This window comes from Tyto alba, unplaced genomic scaffold (genome assembly GCF_018691265.1).
Source record: "Tyto alba isolate M040663 unplaced genomic scaffold, T.alba_DEE_v4.0 Super-Scaffold_5, whole genome shotgun sequence".
Taxonomy (NCBI): domain Eukaryota; kingdom Metazoa; phylum Chordata; class Aves; order Strigiformes; family Tytonidae; genus Tyto; species Tyto alba.
Genome location: NW_024881326.1, coordinates 277,035 through 297,907, shown reverse-complemented (window position 1 = coordinate 297,907; position 20,873 = coordinate 277,035). Strand labels below are relative to the sequence as shown.

General features: G+C 64.4%; 1 protein-coding gene across 2 annotated transcripts; it reads left to right on the top strand.

Moving 5' to 3' along the window:
• The first annotated feature begins 2,975 nt into the window (after window positions 1–2,975).
• On the top strand, window positions 2,976–19,536 carry TSC22D3 (TSC22 domain family member 3). 2 transcript variants are annotated; one of them, XM_032995428.2, is made up of 3 exons: window positions 2,976–3,404; window positions 17,656–17,707; window positions 18,254–19,536. In XM_032995428.2, the coding sequence occupies exons 1-3, from the start codon at window positions 3,082–3,084 to the stop codon at window positions 18,497–18,499; spliced, it is 621 nt and encodes a 206-aa protein (XP_032851319.1). In that variant the 5' UTR covers window positions 2,976–3,081; the 3' UTR covers window positions 18,500–19,536. The 2 variants fall into 2 exon arrangements, with proteins under 2 accessions (XP_032851319.1, XP_032851321.1); XM_032995430.2 differs by lacking the exon at window positions 2,976–3,404 and adding an exon at window positions 17,152–17,330.
• Window positions 19,537–20,873: the final 1,337 nt, after the last annotated feature.

Sequence of the window (20,873 nt, the reverse complement as noted above, 5' to 3'; positions counted from 1 at the left end):
GCCTCTCTGCGTGTAGTGCACCGGCCTGAGCCACCCCCTGCTCCCCAAGTCTGCACCAGCCCTGAATGAGTCCTCACTCCCTCCAGCTTATCAGCCTGTGCGGGCCACGACTTAGGGCTGGGAGTGCCTCTGCCCGTGTGTGGTGGGTGCCCTTGAGGAAAGTGGGTGTGCAGAGCTGCTGGCAGAAATCAGCGCTGTCCCACTCCTGAGAACAGCAGGACCCAAAAAGGCCAGAGCTAAACATAGGAAACCTACTTTTCAGCTGTCGCCGCCAACAGCAGGGCTGGATGCCTGCTCCTGGCTGATAGCCTCGTCCCATCACGTGGCTCCAGGATCTGGGGCTTTAGGGAGCCCGTTGTGGCTTGCATGGCTTGCAAGCAAGAGCATGGCAGCCCACGACACCAGCGCCAGTTGCAGATGAGGAGTGAGGAGCCGATGGCTGGGGAGTTGTAGGGCTGGTGTGGGGCAGCCCTTCCCACGGCAAGCAGGCCGGCCTTGGGGCTGCTCCGAGCCACGGCCCCTGGGCTTGCTGGAGGGACTGTGGGCCAGGAGCCGCGGGCAAGGGCAGAGGGAGCCTGCGGGAGCCGGCGACCTGCACTCCGGGCTCCTTCCAGGAGGAGGGAGCTGGTGCGACCGCCGGGACACCGCCGGGCAGGACCCCGGGGGCTTGGGCGTAGCGGCGGGGCAGAGCCGGGGGAGCCGGAGGGGCGGAAAGGGGGTACCAGCCCTGGGCGACGTGTCCTACCCCCTGTGCCCACGGGATGGCAGCAGCCTCCCGCGGCTGCGGCGGGGCACTCGCCCCACAGCCCGCCCCACAGAGCCGGTGTGGGGCACGGCTCCTGCCGGGGCCGCAGGACGGCGGGGGCACCAGGCAGGACCCCCCCACCGTCACCACCTCACGGGGACCATTATCCAGCCAGAGCGATGGAAGAAGAGAAAGCTCGGTGCCCTCTTGCTCCCATGGGCCCTGGCAGCAGTGGGGTCACCCAGGGACCCCCCACCAGCAGCGGGGTCACCCAGGGAGCCCCCACCAGCAGCGGGGTCACCCAGGGAGCCCCTCACCGGCCCTGCTGCCAGGCTGTGCCGATCCTGCTGGCACACCCTGCGTGGGGCAGATCCACAAGGCTCGGCTTCCCTTCCCCTCCTGTGGGGCTCAGCCCCTCAGCGACCACTGGAAGGGGTGAGGAAACACCTTGCCCCCAGCATCCCCCCCAGTGCCACAGAGAGAGGGGACACCCCTCCTTCAGGGATTCGCCTGGTTCCAGCAACATCCCAGGGCTGTCAGTCACCCCTGCCCCATGCCTGGACCCCCCACTAGCGCCATCTCCGCTGGCAGGGCCGAGTCCTGGCCCGTCCCCAGGACTGCTGGGCTGACACGAAATGAAAAGCGCTGCCCGGAGGTCTCCTTGGCCACTGTTACAGCTGTTTATCTGTGGCAGACATTGTCTTGTGCCTTCCTTGGTTACTAATGGACTGGAAAGTACTTCATCCTCATGTGATGCAAATGCATCTTCCTCCTTCTTGCCAAATAGGGAACAGAAATGTTTATTGAACACTTCTGCCTTTTCTTCAGTGGCATTAGCTGCCCTACGAACATCTCATGCGAGCACTGCTCCATTGCCAGGATCCCTGCTGTCCTGGTGCTTTTGGTGGGTTTGCCCTGGCGGATTTTGACCTGGTTTATCTCTTATCAGTTCTATGTACTTCAGACCCGCTGCTGTCCGATTGCTGCTTTCCACAACTCCTATCAATCCATTTGGAATTCCTCTGTATAGACCTCCTCCCACTGCCTTCGCTTCCCCTCCTGCCCATGGTGGGCTTTTAAAAGCCTCCCTGCTCCTTCCCTCAGGCAGCTCCGCTGCCTCTCAGATCCTCGGCCAGCTTCTTCTTGCTCCCAGTTCTGGCCTGCTTCTACGGCAGCTCCCAGTGGTTTTGTCTGGATGTTTTCTTTTCCAAAGGGGTGAGGGATCTCCCAGCTGGCTCGGAGGGTTCGCTGACCGGGGGTGATGGCAGCCCAGCCCAGCTTCCGCCCCACACGCCCTGTTTCTGCGTGTGCCCCTCAGCTGGGATCTCGGCCCCATCCTGTTCCTCGCCCTGGGGGTCACCGCCCAGCCACCCCCCACATCTCTTGTCCCGTGTCCCAGCACCATCAGGGCAGCACGATGTGCCCCAACCGCTGAGATCAGCGCGGCTCACTGCAGGGAGAGCTGGTCCCGATGGGATGCAGGAGTGCCAGGGGAGTCACTTTTAACCCCTCTGCAGAAATTTCTTTTCCCCGCCGTGTACCCCCAGAGCTCCCAGCACCCTGCAGGCAAGTCAAAACTTCTCCCCACGTCCTTGGCCACCCTGGCTCCATATGCATGTGTTCCACCTGCGCATTTTTTTGGCTCTGGGTTAAGCAGCCCCTGGCCACAGTGGTGGTGCCGGCTCACCCCAGGCTTTTCTGACATCCTGGGGGCTTTTCTTCCCCTTTTCCCTCTTTTTGGGCTCTGCTCTGGAGCCACGAGGGCTTTTGCGTGCCCCTGCCACAGCCTCGGGGGTTGACGCTGTGGGCATGCACCCGCCCCCCCGAGCCCCTCTGCTCCCTCCCCGGGAGGCACAGAGCGAGGCAGGGGGTCCCCGCCGGGGGTGGGGGCAAGCACCGTGGCCCCTTGTCACCCCTTGTCACCCTCTCCCGGGGCGGGGGCGTCGCTTACCGCCCCCCCCCCCCCCGAGGGTCCGCCGCTGGTTTAGGGCTGGCGGGGGGGGGGGAGGCAGAAAGCACCTCAGGGACCCACGCGTGGGGGTAGCACCGGGGTGTGGGGGGGCTGCCCGTGCGCTCAGGGCCGCCGTTACCAATCGGCGCGGCGGCGGGGGGGGGCGGCGGGGGGGGCGGGGGCCGGGCGGGGCGGCGGCGGCGGCGGCGGCGGGGGGGGCGGCGGGGGGGGCGGGGGCCGGGCGGGGGGGGCGGCGGGGGGGGCGGGGGCCGGGCGGGGCGGGCGGGCGCTGGGCAGCCGGGCGCGTCCTGCCGCCGCTCGCCCGCCGCGGCCCCGGGAGCGGCCCCGGTTGCGCCGCCGTGGCAACGCGCGGGGGGGTCCCGGGATGTCCTCGTCGCCCGTGGAGGAGTGCCGGTCGCCCGTGGGGCTGGACTGCTGTAGCTGCTGCCTGGACTTGGCCAACCGGAGCGGGCTGGAGGAGGGGGCCGGGGGCGAGAACAACAACCTGGGCAGCCCCACCGTGAGCAGCTTCCGGCAGCTGCAGGAGCAGCTGGTCCGCAAGAACCTCAACACCGACAAGCTGAGCTCCATCATGCGCCAGGACTCGCTGGAGCCTGTCGTGCGGGACCCCTGCTACCTCTTCAACCAGGGCATCTGCAACAGGAACATCGACCAGACCCTGCTCTCCATCCTCCTGCTCTTCCACAGGTGGGTGTCACCGGCGGGTGCCGAGGGGCTGCCTGTGTGCTGGATGCCCCCCCGAGCCGGACCCGGGCTGGCTGTGTTCTCGGGAGCCGGCAGGATGGGGGTGAGGCATGGGGCCTGCAGCCCCCTCGGGCTGCCGGGGGGTAGGGGGACCCTTGGGACCCTGGGCCATGGGGTCACATACGACCCTGGAGCCAGGTAGGGTGTCAGTGTTGCGGGTTTCCAGGTGGGGAGAAGCACGAGCGGCTGCGCGTGGCAGGGAGCCCAGTCTGCCCACCATGGGTGGTGCCAGCCCAGTCCCCGGGCGCAGGTCCGGGTGGCTCTGCCCCATGGTGGCCAGCGGTGCCCCTCTGTTGGTGCCCTGTGCCTGCCCGGGGGGTGACAACAGCCTCCAGCTGTGTGTCTTAGTCCCTGGACTCTCAGTTTATCTCCCCGGCCACACAGACGCTGCCGGTGGGGGCATGGACGGTGTCTCTTCAGTCCTGCGTGGAGAGGGGCAGCTTGTCACTTGGGAAACAGCCGTGCTGCCTCGAAAGCCACCTTTAGAGTTAGTGAGAAACTGGGAGAGTCCTACTGCCAGGTCCTTTTCAGCAGCTTCCCTGTCTCTCCCTGGAGCAAATCGAGTGGAGACAGATTTGGCCTGGGTGGTATTTCCCGTCCCTGGAAAGAGTCTCTGCCCCTGACAGAGCTGCTGCCTCTCCGCTTGGAGCAGGCTGCTCTGGGACGGGGCTGCCGCCCCCCAAACAGTGGGACGTGCTCAGGGATGCTCCCATCCACTTGCCAGAGGGCTGAGCTTTGCCCTGCCGAGGCTGGCGAAGGCAGGAGCGGGGGGTCCCTCCCTGCTCCCCTGCTCCAGCATTGCAGGCAGAGGAGACTGAACCGGGGGTCCATGGGGCTACCACTCCGCAGGGTCCCCGGCCCCGATGAGGGGGATCCCAGGGACAGGGAGGGGACAGAGCTGTCTCAGGTCCTGCACTGTCACCTCCAGCTCTGCGATGGGGCTGGCCCTGGTGCCCAGCCACCCCGGAGGGCCAGTGAGACAACGGGGAGCAGCCTGTGCTGCAGGCTGGCAGGCCTGGGGCTCTCCAGCTCAGCCTTGGGAAAGCTGAGCTGAACGGGGGGGGCCTGCAGGGTGGTGGCACCTGGAGCTGCCTGTGGCTTCTGCAGGTGGGACACATGCCCCCCTCCCAGTGCTGCGGTTACACGTGGGCCATTGGTGCGTATGTGGCGGGCATCTACGTGACTGGCAGGGCAGGCAGTGGCTCCGGGGCTCGTTCCTTTACCGCGGGTGGGGTAGCGTGCAGGTGGGGCGCACAGCAGCACCTGCAGATTTGCAGACACCTCGCCATCCCCCTCCCCTCCCTGCATGTGCGTGCACCTGTAGGTGTGCTCCTGGGCTGCGCGTGGGTGTGCAAGCCACCCTTCACTCCCCTCGCCTGACACGGGGAGGCGAGTGGGCTCACACGTGGCTGCCCCACGCGTGCGAGCCACCCAGGCGATGCGTGCACGCCTCCTCGCCCCAGCCAGCGTCTCACGCTGAGCAGGCTGCTCCCTCGGCGCCGTCCTCGGCGGAGACACTCTTCCTGCACTTACATAACGCCGAGCTGCCGCTCAGGTGGGAAAGGAGGAGCTGGGACACCCGCCAAGGCACCCGGCACCCAGCCCGGGCTCCCGGCTGCGCGGTGAGCAGCGAACCCACCCAGCTGGGAGGGAAACGGGAGCGAGAGATTTCCCTGCACTCCGGGAGGCTGCAGCCAGTTGGCATCATGGGTGGAGAGGGGAAGCGAGACACTGTCCCCGGTGCGGGCTGCCGGGGCTGGGTGTCGGAGCCAAGCATCCGGGCTGCTTGCCTGGGGAGGCGGTGACGGTGCCCGTGGGTGAGAGGCGGGCGATGTGGGCATGGCTTGCTGCTTTCACACTCGTCCCTGCTGGAGCAGGACCCGCTGTGCTCCCAGTGAGCACCGGTCTGCTCTGCTGAGATAGAGAGCAAGCGGAGGTGCCAGGGGCCTGGGGTTTCTCCCCATCTGTGCCCCCCCCCGGTGCCCCTTGCCGCAGTGCGCAAGCCTGTCCTCCGTGCCCTGGTGTGTGTTCTGTCCCGAGAGGCTCCAGGAATTCCCTTTTATGACAGGCTGTGCCATAGCACGGTGCGAAGCCACGGTGTCCCTCCATCACACCCTGCTGCCAGCCTGGTCTGGAGACTGCTTGGGTGATCCCCCTTGGCCCCTGGGCGGCACGGCGTGTGGGAGCTGGGGGGCATGGCCCCGGGCACTGGAGGCAGGTGTGCCCACACCTGTGTTTGCTGTTGTTTTGCTCCAGCCTGAACTTTCTCCTCCTGGGGAATGAGCCAAGATACCCGAGAGGGGATAGCATACAAAGCAGGGGATTGTGGGTGCCAGAGGAACACCCCGATAAAAGGCCTGATAAGGGCACTCTTGCTGCTGGCACCGGGGAACCCAGGCAGGTTTGTGCCCCTTGTTTTAGCTGATGTGCTCCTACACTGGCACGGCAGGAGGAGGAAGTCGCATGGATGCACACGCTCGTGTGTGGCCGAAGTCCAGCACACAGCACGGGAGGACCAAACAACTGCATCTGGACTCTGAGTCTGGCTCTGGAGCTGCTGGAGACAGTTCAGCCCATGCTGGATCAAGCCCTGGGCTCCGCAGTTCTGGGTCAGATCAGTGCTGGGGCTCTCGGACATCCTACATTCAACATTTCCAGGCTGTCTCTGGGTGTTTCTCCCTGTCTGGGTCATCCCTGCCAGGCTCTCCATGCTCTTTTCTCACTGCAGGGATGCTGTGTGGGATGAACAAGGTAGGGATGCTCTGGACCAGTTGCCTACAGGGCTGATGCTCCTGCAGGAAACCCTTCTGCTCGGGGAGTGCATGGGATCCTGTTCAAAAAGGCCTTCTCCCCTCCGTGCCCTGACACAGAGCATCATGAGTTGCTCTCCAAGGAGACGTGGGCAGTGCCGAGGGGCCAAGCTCACATGGAAACCCACCACCGTGCAGGCTGGGTGACACATTCCGGTGTGGCGGGCAGAAGAGTCTCCGCCATCCTTCCACAAAGCCAATGTTACCCCAAGGTGGCTCATCCAAGACCCAGGCGCAAGCCTGACCAAGCGTGGGCCAGGGAGAACAGCCCCGTGACCGCATGGCACCTTTCCCAGGGCTGAGGGGCCTGAGGGGAGCCGGGCAGCGTGGGAGGGGGTCAGCGCTGTGGGGGGAGAGCAGCACCCTCCCCGGTGCATACTGGTGTGTGATTCAAGCAGGGCCCCGCCTGGCTCTGGGGTGGGGAGAGGAGATATGTGCCAACCTCCTCGCCCACATCGACCAGCCCGTGCCAGCTCTCCTTGCCCAGCCTCTCCCGGATAATATCTGGCAGCCTGGCCAGCCTGTGCCCTGTCCTGCTCCGGGCAGCAAGGGGACATCTCCGCCCAGCTGGACCCTCTCCAGGTGCTGTGGGACCTGCTGCTCTGCCGAACAGGGTGGGCAATGACCCACCCTTTGGTCTGAGCCATGAAAGGGGCTGGGGGACGCCTTCCCCCAGGTCCTGGGCAAGCCAAGGAGATTTCAGGGAGACAGGGGATCTCTGTGCTGCACTGGGAGGCTGCGGGGAGGATGAATCGGCAAGCCAGGCAGCACCACCTTTCCCACCATAAGCTCAGGCCAGTGAGCAAGAGCTGCCCAGGCAGTGGTGCTGGGGTGGCATCTGTGGCACGGCACCACTTGTTCCCATCTGTCGGGTGTCACTTCGCAGCAGCGATGCAGAAGGAGGAGACGGAGCCAGGGCGTAAAGGGCATCCTGGGGCGACGAGGCTGGGGAGCACATTCCTGCCGGCCGAGTGGGCTGGAGCAACAAGGAGGCATTGACGGGGAGAGGGGCCGTGCGCGGGAGCACGTGTGAGCGTGAGAGAGGTGTGGGTGTGAGACCCGAGAGCTGTCCCGCCGTCCTGCCCTCCCGTGGGGCCAGGGCTGCCCGGGGAGGGGGCTGGGAGAGCCACCCTTCCCGCTCAGGACTGGTGCACCCGGTGTTGGTTTGCTTTGCTCTCGCGGGACAGAGCTGCACGTGGCCTGACCCGTGCCTCGTAGCACGCTTTGCCAAGCCCTGCAGACCACCAGGATGCTGGGGAGCTTTCGTTTTAGCAGCAAGAGTAGCTTGTACTCCAGAGAGTAGCTGACCTTGGCGTGCCCAAATCCTCCCACCGCCTGGAAGATGCCAGGCAGCCAGTCTGCTGTGCCCACCTTGTTTTCTGTCACGGGCACCCTGCCTCCCTGGGACACCCACCCCCATGACCCAGCAGGCTCCCGGGCGATACCCCTGCAGGCCAGGCTTGCAGGGGCTGCTGGCCGGGGAAGCCCAGCAGCACTGGGCTCAGCCGCGGCATGCCGTGCTCGGCACAGCTTAGCAGGGCTGGCAGCAGCATGTGCCACACTGTGCACCATGCCCATCCCTGCCTGCTTCTGCAAGACTCAGCTCCCTTCAGCAAGGAGATTCCCCAACGCGCCCTGGAGAGCAGGAGGGCCCTGCTCAGGCCCTCCAGCCCCTCAGGGTGAAACCCTTTACCTCTGGCCACAAGGGCTATGGCCAAGGGGGCCTGTCACAGCTGAGCCAAAGTCTAGTGATGCCAATGCCAGCTGCACAGAAACCTGTTACTTCAGCCTCCCGCGGATGCTCAGACACTGCCTCTCTGCCAGGGCACGCACCCAGCTCCGAGCGGGCAGGGTGTAGGTGTCCCAAGGGCAGGCAGGGCGAGCAGCACGGCCCCATGGGGAAAATACCGACCAGGATTTATTTCAAGCTTTGAACTTTAGGTGTGGAAGCGATTGGAGCTGAAGCAAGCTACAGGGGTCTGCCCTGATCGCAGCGTCATGCTTCCCTGTTCCATGGTGACATGCGGCCCGATCCTGGATGGTGCTGAGGCCGGTACTGCTGAGCTCAGCTGTGAGTCGGGGCTGGGGCTGGCCCGCAGTGGAAGCCTTTTACAGCCCAGCCAGCATCTCAGCTCCCACTGGGCGCATGGCACAGACGTGGGTGCCATGGGCAATGCCTTTGCGGGCACGCCGTGCCCCTGGTGTGCTCCTCTGTGCTGGGACCCGACACCACCTCCCCAGCCACCTCCCAGTGCAGAGAGGGGGTTAATGCCCACCCTGTACTTTGCAGGAGCACCCCGTGACCTGTGTGGCACTGAGGGGTTCAGGGCACTTGTCAGCAGAGCCTGGCAGCCACGTGCACACACAGGGGCTGCGACCGCAGTGTGTGTGGGCACTGTAAGGTGGCTGCCGAGGGGAGAGGGGGCCCGGGCAGATCCTGGCCTTGGGAAGTGACTGAGACCCTGTTGGCAGAGGGCAGAGGGTACCCCAGGGCATGTGGCGGGGGAGCGAGGGCTGGAGAGGTGTTAAAGGCTGCAACCTGTCCCAAAGACAGGCTTTGCTGTTGAGCTCCAAGTTATATTTATCCAGGTGCCACACGTTGCTGGCTTCGGGACAGGAGTTTGTCATCCTCTGTCTGTGTGCTTAGAGTTATATATATATATATATATATATATATGTATATATATATATATATATATTTATTTACTTACTTATTTGAGGGACTTCTTCTGCAGAATGACTTCGGTGGCAGAGGAGAAGCCCTGAGCTCCTCCCTGCCCTGCAGATGCCCTGGCCCTGGGGTTGGGTTGGGGGTGTGATCCAGACCTTGCCACCTCCTGCCTGCGACTCCCCTGGGGATGGGGTGGCCGATGCCACAGGGCAGGACAAGACATCCCCATGGCCCGAAGCGAAACCATCCCAGTGGTCCCCCAATGACACTGGGCAGGACTACTCCAGGCTATTTGGAGGCAGGGGACGGTCTTATGTTGTCCCCAAGGGTCGGCAGGAGCCAGGTGACGGGTGGCAGCCGAGGCCAAGCACGTGGAGAGCCACGACAGGTACGCGTCCTGCCAGCAGCTTATTGTCTTTCGTGTTGTTATTGTTCCGAAATGTCAGCGAGGGAAGGGTTTTAACAAAGCGTCCCTGGTCCGAAATGCCCGGGATTCTTCGCAAAGGCCAGGCAGGGTATTAATAACCAGCTCTGCTGAAACTGCGCAGCCCCAGCGCGCGTCCTTGCCTGACCTGCTGCCGGGCGGCTGGCTCGCACGCTGCCGGAGCCCGGCTCCTCTCCCGCTCCCGACCCCCTCTGCGCTGTGTCTGGCTGGGTTTCGCATTCCCCCCCGGCTGGGTCCAGCCAGCCGGCCCCGGGGAAGGGGTGTGAGGGGCTGCTGGGGCTCCCCCCGAGCATCCCCGTGGGGTCAGGCAGGGGGAGCGCAAAGCTCAGGCACCTTTGAAAGAGGAAGGTGGGGGATTCCAGGGTTTCCTTGAACGTGGGTTAGTCTGGGCTGGAAGAGCAGCTTTTGGTTGCAGGGGGTGCTGACGTGCTGCTCTCTCGCAGCTTCCCAGCCTCTGTCCTCTCATTATATAACGAGCTGCCTTGCAATTAGTGAGCCGGGCGCTCCCGCATGCCGCAGGGCAGCAGCTGCCAGCACGGAGCATGGCTCTGGAGCGCCCGCTTCTGCCTGAAGGCTGGCCTGGGATTTGGATTCCTTTCGGCAGATGCCGGAGGCCCTGCCTTGGGGTCCCTCTCTTGGGCTGGGGGTCTCTGGAAAACCCATCTCTGCACCAGCAAGGCGCTCGGGGAGGGCAGACCCCAGGCCAGCAGCCCCTGCCCACTGGACGCTGTGGGGTTTGAGGGCACCGCGTGGCCCTGGTGCCGGGGAGGGGTCCAGCATCTCTGACCCCAGTTCCCTGAAACCAGACCGGAGAAGGGCAGCTGGGATCTGGGGACGATCCAGTTTGGGCTGTCCAGGATGATACAGTGGGCTACGAAACAAGGATGGGCCTGAAGTTCACAGCCTGGGCTGGCGGGAGACCCGCGGGGCAGGGCACGGCTAACCAAGGGAGGCGATAACATGGAGTTCAGTTACGGGATCTCCACCCCACAGGGCCCGTGGGTGTGAAATGCTTGCTCTGCGGACAGGTGTGTGGATGAAAACTCTGCTGAGGGTTCCGTCTGCCCGTCCTCCCCGAGGCTGGACATCGCTGGCCCATGGGAGGCAGGGAGTGTGGCCAGGGGCTGGCTATGCTCCCCTCCCACAGCCAGGCACCGTGCTAGTGGGAATGCCACCGGGTTTTTTGCTGGTCTGTGCCGTCCTTGACACCCTCCCCTGGCACACTGCAGTTGCGGGGCCCTGCACGGGCTGGGTGGGAGCAGCGGGGTGGTGGGGTTTGCTGCACGGCCCCTGGCACAGCACGCACTGGGTTGGCCTGAGCTGCGCAGGCAGCAGCGTGGGGCTGGTGTCAACAAACGCAGGCGAGGCGGGAGGTTGGGCTGCGTGGTCCAGGGCTGGTAATAAGCAGATCAGCCCTTTTTCCTCTTCCCCTCCTGCCCCACCGTGCCTGGGGAAGCCACGGCTGTGGGGGCTTCCTACGTACAACATCGTGGGGTGGGCTCTGCCAGAGCCAGGTTGTTTCTGACCTCCCCTCCTCACACCGGTGCTGGGGGGCAGCTGCTACTGGGGCGCACTGGGTGGGGGGCACAGGAGGAAGAAGGGGGGCCGGTGGCAAAGTTAGAGAGAGAAATTGCAGCTCTCAGCAGGCCAGCTCTGGGGTGTACACTCACACGCCAGAAAAAACAGAACTGGGAGTACAGCCAAGTACCTTTATCAGAGGAAGCAGGCAGCCCAACAGCTGGACATGGGAGCCTGCCAGGGCTCCCTCCGCCCGCCCCACGCCGCCTCCAGCCTGGCAGGTTGGAGGAGTCCCCACGCCGCAATCCCGCTGCCCGGCGGGGGGGTTCGCCGGGTCCCCTGCCCGTGGGAGCTCCCTCTGCCTCTGCCAGCGGGGAAGGGAGGGGAGGACAGGTTCTACATCGGCGTTCCCCAACTGCAAACCCTCCATGGGCTTCCCCAGCGTTGCAATGGCCGTGACTGCCCTGCACGGCTCTCCCCATTGCTCTGGTGTCCCCCAGCCCTGGGACTGGGACTGGGTCTAGCAAGGCCAGCAGCATTGGCTCTGCAGGCAGGGCCTTGCATACCTGCCTGGGCACTTACAGTTGCATGCAAGAGGGGTTGCCCTCTGCTCTGGAGCAGCACATGCCCTGGGTCGAGGGTTTTATGAGCGCTCCAAGGCTCTGGTGGGCATGAACCAGGTCCCCGTGTCACCGGGCTCTTGGTTGCGTGGGGCTGCCAGAGGTCCCACGCAGCACTTGGAAGGCACCGGCTGAGCTGTGGGTAGTGCCAAGTCTGCAGTAAACAGCTTAGCCAGGACACCTTCGGGATGAGGAAACTGAGAGCTGGCCAACTGGTGTGCTCCAGCAGCTCCGGCCCCACAGCCCCACACCAGCACTGCAGGGCAGGCAGGCGCAGTTTGGGATGCTGAGGGGGGACTGCCGAGTGGGACAGCAGATGACACAGCTGCCTGCTTGCCCATGGGCACTACCTCTCCCTCCCCAGCACCAGGATAGGGATGCGGGGCAAGACTGGGGGGCTCCACAGACCTGTCCCACACCCAGCCCTTCCCACGGTGGGCTCCCGCAAGCCCCTGCCATCACCGATGTCCCCAGCCACCCCTCTTTCAGCTCCTGCACACAGCTGGCCCTAGTGCTGGCATCCCCAGTCCCCTAGGCCAGCACAGCCATGGCTGCAGGATTTTAGGCTGTGAAAGGCAGAGGTTTTTTAGCTGCGTGTTTGCAAGCAGTGGCTTTTCCTCTCCCGCTCTGCTTTGACCCTTTGAGCTGGAGATCTGGCTCTGCGGAGCAGCCTGGGCAACTTTGGCTCTGCGCCTTTCCCGTATTGCTCTCCAGTGTCTCCGAGGCCAGGCAATAAACATTTCCCACGCCTCGGACCCTCTGAAGGGCCTTCCTCCCATTGAGCTGAGTCCTTGGGAGAGAGCAAGCCAGGAACACTGCCATGGAGCAGCAAGAACGGCCTGGAGCCGGGGGAGAGCAGGGGCTGAGGAGCCAGGGCTGCTCCTCCAGCTCCCACCAGCAGCTGACGGGACAAGGGCATCCTTTGGCGTGTGGCACTGCAGTGCCTGGCACGGGTTCAGTGCAGGAGGCTCAGCGCGATAGCGCATCTCGTCCCTGGGGATGGGGCCATGTCCCCTGACCCACAGCACGCTGCAGGTGTGGGCTGCCAGGAGGCGAGAGATGATCCCGTCACCCCCCCGCTCCTTGTTGTCCCCTGCTCCAGCCACGCTCAGCCCGGCAGCGTTCGTGCCTCCGCGTCCCGTTGCAGAGGAGGGGGTTGTCACTAAATGTCACCTGGAACTCGGGGCTGGCATCTCGTGGGCTGGGGCTCAGGCTGTGTGTAGGCAGGCAGGGGGGTTGCTCGCGGCTTTGGGGTATCCTGCAGGGCCATTGCTGGGGGCGACACCAGCGAAAGGCTGGTGTCACCACCTTTCCTATCTGCTCGATGACAGCCACAGGTTTTTTTTTTTTTTTTCCCCTAGAGAGCACAACAATTAGCGTCACAATTATACTGTATCACGGCTGCTGTTATTGTTCCCAAAATAACCACTGGCACGAGCCAGCCTGCTCCAAGGCGCCCATCACCATGGCCTCTGATGCCATAGGATAGCAGTGAGTCCATGGCGCACTGCTCCTTAAGAAGAGCAAGGGGGGACGTTGCCCACCCTGCTCGGCTGCTGCCAGGCCCCGAGCAAGAGCAGGGCGGTGGGAGAGGAAGCGGATCCCAGCAGCCTTGCTGGAGTGGGGCCAGCAGCCCGGTAAGGCTGTCTGTGGGGGCCGCGGGGGGCTGGGAAAGGGCCCCCCCGCTGCTCGGGGCGCAGCTGGAGCCCCACGCAGGGCTCTGCTGCTGTGGGAGGCGTTTGGGCAGCCCACAGTGGCTCCTGTATGGATTCCCCGGGAGAACCGAGCACAGATCAGGGGTCCAGCAGAGCTGTGAGCTGCTGCTCCCACCTCTGAGGTGCCAGCGGGGCTGCTGGGCGTGCCCCCCCACCCTGCACAAGGGGACAGCTGAGCTGCTCCCACGCCACGGTGCCCACGCGGCCACGTCAGCTGTGGGTCAGGGCTGACGTGCACGTGTGTGCGGGGAGGCACCCGCAGCGCACACACAGAACGCGTCGGCATGCGTGCAGGAGCGGCGTGCTTGTAGGGTGTGCACGCGTAAGGGTGTCTGCGTGCAGGATGCACAGGTGTGCATTGCGTGCAAGGTGCACCCCTGTGTGCAGGGTGCTTGCCCATGTGGGCTAGAAAAATTTGCATGTGCATGCAAGGGGCACGCGTGTGTCTGCGTGGGGGTGGCTGTGTGTGTGCAGGGCGAGCACGTGCATGTGCGCGCAGGACTTGCACGTGTGTGCACGAACGCACGGGTCACAAGGTGTGCCGGCGTTTGTGTGCACCCAGACACATGTCCAGAGGTGTCTGCGGCAGAAGCCGCGTCCCCCGAGAGGGTTCTGCGGGCAAGGGGCTGCAGGGGGGTGGGCTGCATCCCTGCGGAGGCTGTGCCATGGGGAGGGGGCAGCACCAGTGGACGGCAGGACCCACCAAGCAGGCTGCCTTGGGATTCCTCATTAATTAAGTGCCGGGAGGGAAAGAGAAAGCAGAGCCTTCTGCACTTCCATCCTGAAAAAGCATCCTTCCCCTGGGGGTCTCATGGAAGGGGGCAGCATCCTTCCCAGCCTCACAGCCAGGGACCCCGCGCCCCGATCAGTGGTGGCCGTGGTCAGGGCTGGGAAAGACCCCAGGAGGGGCAGCAGGGGAGTCAGCAGCTTACTTCTGTTTATTTTTGCAATAGTCCCAGCTCCATGGGAAAAATATTGGAGGTGGCAGAGCTGAAGCGATTTCCTCCCAAAGCGCCTCGCTGCTGCGCTTCCCTGCTGCACTCCAGCAGCCGTGGAAGTCGCCGGCTTTTCTCCAGCCCTCAGTGCTGGAGCGCTGCAACGGGGAGGGACTGGGCAGGGCCCCGGGACCCCAGAGCCATGGGACGAGGTGCCACAAGCCAGGCCCTGGTCTGTCCATCCTGGAGCCCTTGGTCCCTGGCACTAATAATTTAGGGCTTTCCTTTGGGAAGGGGGCTGGGCCAGGTCTGGGGGTGCCATAGCATGGGAGATGGGGAGTTGGGGAAACCGAGGCACGGCTGCCAGGGCTGGGGGCAGGCGGGGGCGTGCCCGCCCTGTCTCCCTGCTGCTGCCCACCTCTCCACAGGAGACAGAAGGTGGCACAGCCGGTGCCGCGCCCAACCATGGCAGAGAAAAAACCTCTCCCCTTCTCTCCCGCTCCCTCCACAGCGAGACGGGCACCTTCCCTGAGCTGCGATGGGAAACTGAGTCACGGGACCCTCGGTGTGGGTGGCCTGGGCTTGTCCCGGCCGAGGGGACAGAGCTGTGCCCCGTGTCCCAGGGGCTACCGCCCTGCCCACCACCAGCCACCCTGGGGACGAGCACACACAGAGCGCTTTTCATCTGCCCGTGGAGGGGGGCAGCCGCCCGCTCCCCGCGCAGCTCGGGGTGGCACGCTGGTCCTCCAGCCCCTGAAAGGGCCGATTGAGCGTGGCTGAGGTCATCGGCCCGGCGTGTTTACCCCGTGCCCGTGGCCCCGGGATGCGGCCGGTACCCGGGCTGTGGCCGGGGGGGGGAGGCGGCTGCAGGCAGAGCCGGTGTCGCTGCCGTGGAGCAGAGGGGCTGGAGCGGGGTCGCAGGCAGCATGGCCTTCCAGCCGCCGTACTCCCCGAGCCTCTTCAGGAGGAGGGACTGGTGAGTAGGGCCTGGCCGCGGGCAGGGTGGGGGGACACCCGCCAGCCCCAGGGCTGGGGGGGGGACAAACCCCTGCCCAGTCTCCGCAGCACCAGTCCCTGCCCGGTGGCTTTGCATGGGCCAGGCTGGTGCTGGCACGGGGGGGGGGTGTGCATTGTCCCCCGCAGCAGAGAGGGGACAAACGGGCCCCACACCTGCTCCCCCCCCCCGGGAGAACCTCCCCTCCCACATGCAATCCCCCCCACCGGGGAGGAGAAGATGCCTTCTCGCATCCCCACATCAAACCCGTGTGTCTCAGGGCACCTGCGCATGCCCAGCCACGGCTCACGGTGTCCCACGCAAGGTGCCCGTGTCCTTCATTGCTCCGGACATCGTGGTCCTCATCCTGCTCTGGGAGGCAGGGATGGGATTTTCTGGGGAGCAAGCAGGCAGGGCCTTGCTCTAAGCAGCCACAGTGCTGCACTGTGCCTCAGTTTCCCTTTCTGATGGAGAAATACCGCTCCGCCCACCCTCAGCTCTTTCCCTGAGGAAGGGGGGCGGCAGAACACCCACCGGGCTGGGGATCCTCGGGCTGCTCCCCACGCTGGCACCCACCAGCCAGGTGCCAGGTGCCTTCAGCACTCCCTGGATCAGAGGATTTGGGGTCCTTTGCAGCATCTCCGAGGTGCACGCGGCCCTGCCAGCATTAACACTTTCTCGGACGCTGCACCGTGGTGCGGGCTCCCTTGCGGCGTCTCATTCAGCATCAGCCCCCACCCTGGCTTGCGAAGGACGAGCCCCACGGGGTCGGCGGCAGCGGGATGACCACCTTGGTGCTGAGCAAAGTCCCACCAGGCCCAGGTCCAGAGGGCAGAGATAAGCCCCGGAGCTGGCGGGGCAGCCGAGGGAGGGTGTCCACGTTCCGGGGGGGCATCACTCATGGTGGGCAGTGCCAGACCCGGCCCCCCCACGCTGCTAGGGGCGTTTTGAGGAGCCTTGCCTCCGCCCCACAGAGGAGACCCTCTCGCTCTATGTGCAAATCGCTCGGCGGGCGCTGTGGCAGACCTGGCGGGACCCCGGTGCTTGCAGCCCCACTCCCGCAGCACCGGGCGCCCAATCTCCCCCCCGTGCGAGCGGGGGTGCAGCACCGGTCCGGATGCGGCCCTGCAGTGCCGGCCTTGGCCGCGGGGCGGCGCCCCCCCCCAGCCCGGAGCGCGGCCCCGCAGCCCGGGGGGGGGGTGTTACTCAAGGGCGGTGCCGGTGCCTGGACCCGGGATTGTTTTGCACCTCGGGGGTTGTTTTGGACGCCGGTTTTGTTTTTCACTCCCGTTTTTGTTTTGGAGTCCGGCTTTGTTTCGCACGCGCCTCTGTTGTTTTTCCACTCCCGTTTCTGTGTTTCGCACTGCCGGTTTCGCTTTGCACGCCGATGGCTGCCCATTGGGGCCCCCCCCCCCTCTCTTTGCAGGCGCGGCGAGCGCTGCTGTGCGGGGACCTGCAGGCGTGCACACCCCACATGCAAAGCGGGTCTCCTCCTTTTCCCAGTCCCCCAAACAGGCCCCCCCCCGGGGCTGAACCCCCATCCCCGTTATGCGTGGGGAGCACAGGGAGGCGGTGCTGAGGCATGTGGGCTGCAGAGAAATGTGGGGTGGAGGGATGGGTGCGAGGGGTGCCAGGGAAGGATGGGGTGCCAGGACTCTGGCTGCAGAAGACAAGGGGTGCAGGAGTGGGTGTACAGATTAGGCGTGCAGAGTCGCGAGGACACGGTGCTGGGGGGGGGGGGGGCAGGGGTCTCGCACTGGGAGGGGGCCGTGCTGTGCTGGGGTGCAGCTGTGAGGTGCGGCGGTGGGGTGCAGGGGTGCCGCACCGGGATTCAGGGGTGCTGTACCGGGGTTCAAGAGTGCCGCGGTGGGGGTAGGGGTGCCGCGGTGGGGGTAGGGGTGCCGTGGGGCGGTGGGCGGGCCCGGCCGCGCTGGCACCGCCCGGCGGGGCGGACACCACCGATATAAGTGAGGGCGGCGGGGGGGGGAGCTGCGCTCGGTTCCGCTGCGCTTCGCCTGCTTGAGTCGCTCTCCGCAGCCATGAGCACCGGCATGTACCAGTCCCCCATGGAGGTGGCTGTCTACCAGCTCCACAACTTCTCCATCTCCTTTTTCTCCTCCCTGCTGGGGGGGGACGTGGTCTCCGTGAAGCTCGACAACAGGTACGGGCAGCCCCGGTACCGGCCGCGGTCCGCCCCGCCGCTTTCCGCCGTGGCTCGGCGCGTTGTCCCGGGTGAAGAAGGGGCGTCTCGGTGCATCGGTGCCCCTCTGCGTTACCCCTGCTGAAGGGGGGGGGGGTCCACGTGCATCGTCATTCCCGGTGTGGTGGGGAGACGGGGACGGAGCGGTGCTTTGATCCCCAGTGAACGGGGAAGCCTCTGTGCATTGCGGGCTCGGGCGGGGGGGGCGCTCGCTGAATGGATTCCCCGGGGAAGGGGGGTGCTCGGGGGCTCGCTGCTAACGCCCTGCCTCTCCGCTCTCTTACAGCGCCTCCGGAGCCAGCGTGGTGGCCATCGACAACAAGATCGAGCAGGCAATGGTGAGCCGCGGTGCTGCTCCCCCCGCGCACCCCCCCGCCCGGCTGCTTTTTCTTGAGGGGGGGCGGGGGGTGGTCCCCACTCCCCGGATGGGTGCTCTGCCCGGAGCGGGGGGTCCCCACTCCCCAGCCTATTGCTGGGCGAAGCAGCTCCTTTGTCTGCCTGCCGCAGCTGGCTGAGCTCATTGGCTCCAGCAGCGCCGCAGTGCGCAGGGAGCCTGCCGAGGGGGCGACCTGGGATGGACCCTCCGGGGATGTGGGGGTCACCGAGCCAGGCCCCGTGGGTGCTGGGGCACTGCAGCCAGCCAAACCCCTGAGGGGATGGGACTGGAGAGTGCCTCCGGAGGCAGCGAGTGGGGGACCTGGGGGATGCTATGGGTGCCTGGGTGAGCACCAAGCCCTGGCCAGGGTGGGGTGGGGAGGGAGAGCCTTTGGGAAAAGCCTTTGCAGCATTTGGCGAGTGGCGGAGCGGCAGAGCTTTGTGGGGCAGGGTGGGAGCAACCCCCAGGGCGTAACTGTCAAGTGATCCGTCTCTTTGGCCTTTTGCAGGATCTTGTGAAAAATCACCTGATGTACGCAGTGCGGGAGGAGGTGGAGGTCCTGAAAGAGCAAATCAAAGAACTCTTGGAGAAAAACTCGCAGCTGGAGCGTGAAAACAGCCTCCTGAAGACCCTTGCCAGCCCCGAGCAGCTGGAGAAGTTCCAGTCCCGGCTCCCTGCAGAGGTCCTGTGCCCCGAGGAGCAGAGCCCTGGGGCAGCTGCCCCAGCCCAGCACTCAGGGGGCTCTGCGGTGTAAGGTGGCTCTGTCCTTGGGGTGGGCAGAGCCACAGAACTCTTTCTACTTAATCTCCTGCAAAATCGTTTCCGCCTTCATCTCACACGAAGGACTGCCAGACCCCGGCGCTGAGCCGTGCCCCCCCCGGGCAACCCTGGCCAGCTAGCAGAGCCAGCGGCCGTCTCCTGCACGAGGATGCTCTTCTGCGAGGGAGACGCGGGCAGCTGACCCCTCCCCATCCAACCACCCACCGTGTTCCAGGAGTAAATCTGTGGCCTGCCCGTCCCAGGCTCTGCTGAAACCTGGGCATCCGCAACACCCCGGCAGTGCCAGGCGACCTTCGGCACTTTAATGGGAATCCACGGTTGGAAGGAGCACACGCTGAGTCCTGTGCCTTTGCTGCACTGTGCAGGGGGGGGGTGTCTTTCTGGCAAAGCCTGATGTTGGAGGAAGACCGTTGTTTAGTGAGCGATGCAGATTTGTCCCACTAGCCACCCAGGAGCATGCTGGCACCCAGACCTGACTCTGAGCAGCACCGGTGGTGGCAGTTGCGGTGTAGTGCATGGCTGTACGCACATCAGTGTGGGGATTACAAGGAAAAAAAAAGCTTGTTTTATTAGTTTGGCCATCTTCTGTAGCTGTATCTATGTATAAACACACACATGAGCGGTGCCCACGAGGCTGGGGGGTGCCCTGCTCTGGGCCAGCCGTGCCCATCTGTACAGCTGGGGGATTCGAGGCAAGACTGGAACAGCGAGCAGCTGTAGCCGGGTGGCCAGCGCTGTGAGCAGCACGAAGGAGGGGACAGAGTCACCCCTCTGGCATCCACCGTGACAGAGCCGTGTGGCAGCGCTGGGAGGATCCGGACTGACTGCTGGGCAGAGCCACGACAGGGGCTGCGCTCCAGCCCTCTGGGTTGGGGGGAGCTGGCCTGGGCTCCCCACCTTCCCTGGCCAGCTCTCTAGGAAGTGACGGGACGTCCCTTTTGACGTCAGAAGCAGTGACACAGTTGTGTAAATCTAGGTAGAAATGGCAATAAACTCTACTTTTTATATAAACATCTGCCCCAAGCTGTGTATTTGTGGCTGGGAAGCAGGGAGGTGGGTGGGGGTGGGGGTGGGGAGGTAGTGTGGGTCACTGGGGAAGGGGCTGGGGCTTGATGGGATGGGATGGGTGAGGATACTAGGCTGCAAACCCTCTGGGAGCTGGGCTGGTGCTGCTCCCCAGCTGAAAAAGCCTGGCAGCTCCCCCTCTTTGAGTGGAGGTCAGTCCCCCTTCAACTACTCTGGATTCTTGGAGAAGTGAGCAGGAACCCCCCTCTCAGCGGTGCTGGGTGTGTGGTAGGGAAAGGTGACCTGAACCTATAGGTTGCTGTCCCCTGTGTCATGTCTGTCACCAGGGGTGTGTGCAGGGCAGGCTGGGGGGCCAAGCAGGTAGGAGGCTCTTCTCAAGCTGCCCAGAGCTGTATGCACCCCCAGCCTTGCTCTGCTCTTCCTTGTGTGTTTTTGTTCCGCTGCTTTTTGCAGATGTCATTGATCTTTTTTTGTTTTGCTTTGTTTTGAACCATCTTGGAACATGATGTGAGGGTCAGAGGATGGGTCAGCTGGATTGAACAGTGATGGATGGGAGCGGAGGGTGCCCCCACCCTATCCTGGGGTACACGCAGGCTTGGATTCCACCCCCTGGGGTAGATGGGAGAGAGAGAAGGAAAAGAAAAAAAATAAAAAACAAACCTCCATCTCTGTGAATGCTGGGTGGCTGTGACATTTGGGTGAGTGTTAAAGGCTGGTGGGTACCAGGGGCGCATCCTCCCCTGGGGTTTTATACCCTGGGCGTGACTCCTGGGCCAGCAGTGCCCCAGGCCCTGGGGAGCTGGTAGGTGGCCATACCCTGAGCTGCTGGCAGCACTGCTTTGCACTGCTTTGCACTGCTTTGCACTGCTTTCTGTCTGCCGTAGTGAGGGCGACAGCCCCAGCCCAGCATGAGTCACAGCAGAACCATGGAGCTGAGGACGGTTGGCTCCCTGGAAACGCCGTGTAAACAGCAAAACACAGGCCACACAGGCTCGAAACCGTTACAGGGCGCTTGTCACCTCCCTGTCCTGTCTGTCCCAGGGCTGGGACCCAACCGCAGCTTTGTGCTGACACACTAGTGCAAGGGCTTGTGGCATGCACATGTGTGTGCCTTGGGTGTGCGCGATTGCTTTCCCTGCTGGGTGCATGCATGTGCAGACAGGTTCAGGCACCCCCATACCATGCATATCTGCATCCCTTGCACACACAGGCACTGCAGCAAGCTCTAGGGCACACATACTCACACCCCCAGTGCTGCCAGTCTCTTGGGAGGTGCAGTGTCTCCAGGAATGACTGTTCACTAGGGCAATTGGATGCCAGCT